This window comes from Aplysia californica, unplaced genomic scaffold, assembly GCF_000002075.1.
Source record: "Aplysia californica isolate F4 #8 unplaced genomic scaffold, AplCal3.0 scaffold00300, whole genome shotgun sequence".
Classification (NCBI taxonomy): domain Eukaryota; kingdom Metazoa; phylum Mollusca; class Gastropoda; order Aplysiida; family Aplysiidae; genus Aplysia; species Aplysia californica.
In genome coordinates, this window is record NW_004797570.1 from 290,810 (window position 1) to 293,063 (window position 2,254).

Below are 2,254 nucleotides of genomic sequence, written 5' to 3' on the forward strand. Positions count from 1 at the left end.
CCCCTCTCCTCCGCCAGTCCGCATTAGAGGGGTCACTTGTTGACACAGAGAGGTGGCCAGCAGACATGGTCCACCCTTAATACCACAAGCAAACATTGAGGCTGGATGTTATCACTGATAAACTGCTAATCACAGCTTAAATTTGCCCCCAAGGTATGCATTAACATGGCCAGGACATTCATCTCCACACTAAAACTGAAAGGCTCACCATTAAGCGTGTATGCATATTGTAGAAGCACAATTTATTAAGTATATGAAAGACAATGATACACAATTAACAGGCTGAAGCATTCTTTCTACTGACAGGGACTGAAATGGGAAATTGAAAGGAACAGATTAGCTAGCTAAAGGAGTTAAAATGAAGCTGCATGAATCTTCTTGCAAACACCCGACAACAAATAAGAATTCTCTTCTCACGTTTTGAAACATTATATTAACCTCTGACTCTTCATTACTCTTGCTCAGGCATTTCTATCTGCGTTTGTACAGAAAAGATATGTTTATTCAAGAAAATCAAATAGAAGCCATATCTTTCCCCTTATTGAAGAATAAACAACTGCACAAGCTGTTATTACATCTTTTAAAACTGCATCCATAGACGGAGAAAAAATAAATGACAGTGAAGCAGTTTTTGAAAACAAAAGTTGGAACACACATCTACATAGCAGTGTAGAGGCTAAGCTACACCTGCAGGCACAAGCCTCTCACTACCGGAGCCATCAGTTACAGAGAAAACTCTGCTACCTCATGCTGTACAAGAAAACAAAGCTACAGGAAGTCTCCGTTGGAAACATCATGGAACCAAATAAAAATACAGGCCTTACGGCAAGCCAAGTTGGAAGTTTTACGACTTTCAAGCCAGACTAGATTGTCAGCCAAGTGGCTGGGAATCTTGTTTTGGGTCATGTTCCGTGAAGATTTATGTTTATGGTCTTCAAACATGCTAAGATCCCTTATTTAAGGAGGATTTCACCATACTCAATTTGGTTGGTTTTGTGAAAACAGGACCGACATTTGGTGACAATTACCCTCATGACTCCCTCAACCACATAAACATACACACTGATGTACATTCAATATCCACGCGCATGCACATATTGGTGCACACGCAAACACACACTCACACACACACACACACACACACTTACACAGATAGAAACAAACACACATGAAAATATACACCCAGAAATACAGAGGCATACACACACACACACACCCATAAACATACACACATACAGATAGACACAGACACATATCCAAACACACACAGAGAAACGCAGACACACAAACAGATGGACACACAGACAGATACAGACACATGAGCAAACAGACACAAACACATACACAAACACACACATATAGAGAAGCCACAGAGTGGTGTACCCACCAGCTGTGCAGCCACAGACTTCCAGTGCTGTACTTGTGTCCCCAGCCTCTGCACCTGGGAGCGCAGGCTGTTGGTCTCTCGCTGCAGACGCAACGTCTCGTCAAAGTCCCAGTCGCCCTGGTCACCATCATAGTCTGTGGGAGAGACAGTGAGAAATAGAAACTTCACCTGTTTTTTCAGTATGAGTTTTTTAAGGCACTTGTAGAACAATTACATCATAAGACGTGCGGTGGCATCAGTGGCCTAGTGGTTCAGGTAATCATGAAGTTGCTGGTTCAGGGGTTCGAGCCCTGAGCCTGATGTAGTGTCCTTGGGAAATGCACTTTACACGAATTTTCCTCCCTTCACCCAGGTGTGAATGGGTACCCGGCCATAGACAGCCAAAGATCTTGTCAGTATGTTAGTGTTTTAGCACCCATAAATGGCAGCTTGCACTGAAGTTGAATTTGTTTCAGAATGCTCTCAGGTCTGCAGGGGTAATAGTATAGATTGTAAAGTGCATAGAGCTTGCTGTTGAGCGGGGAAATGCGCTATACAAATGCTATCTATTATTATTATTATGAAGATTAGAGTTGCTTCAAGAGAGTAAAAACCACAAAAAAAGGATGAGGAGAGATAAATACAATAGTTGTCTGATACAAAAGAAGGAGCAAACCACACCAGAGCACCAGCAAACCTCAGGCGTTTGTTGAAGTAAGGAGAAGCACAATGACACAATAAATGTAATTAAGTTTAGGGAAAAGGTAAGACAGACAGACAAAAATTATGGGTGGAAAGAAAGATGTATGTGTGTGTATGTGTGTGTGTGTTGTTGTGGTGGTGGGGGGGGGGGGGGAAGGAGGTAGAAGACAGACACAGACTGACAGA

General features: G+C 42.5%; 1 protein-coding gene across 1 annotated transcript in view; it reads right to left on the reverse strand.

Moving 5' to 3' along the window:
* Positions 1 to 2,254, reverse strand: part of LOC101853567 (thyroid receptor-interacting protein 11) — a gene marked incomplete in the record, with an annotated part of 90,172 nt that overhangs the window by 31,759 nt on the left and 56,159 nt on the right. The window contains 1 exon segment of the mRNA XM_013084529.2: positions 1,388 to 1,521. Coding sequence (XP_012939983.1) covers positions 1,388 to 1,521 — 134 coding nt within the window.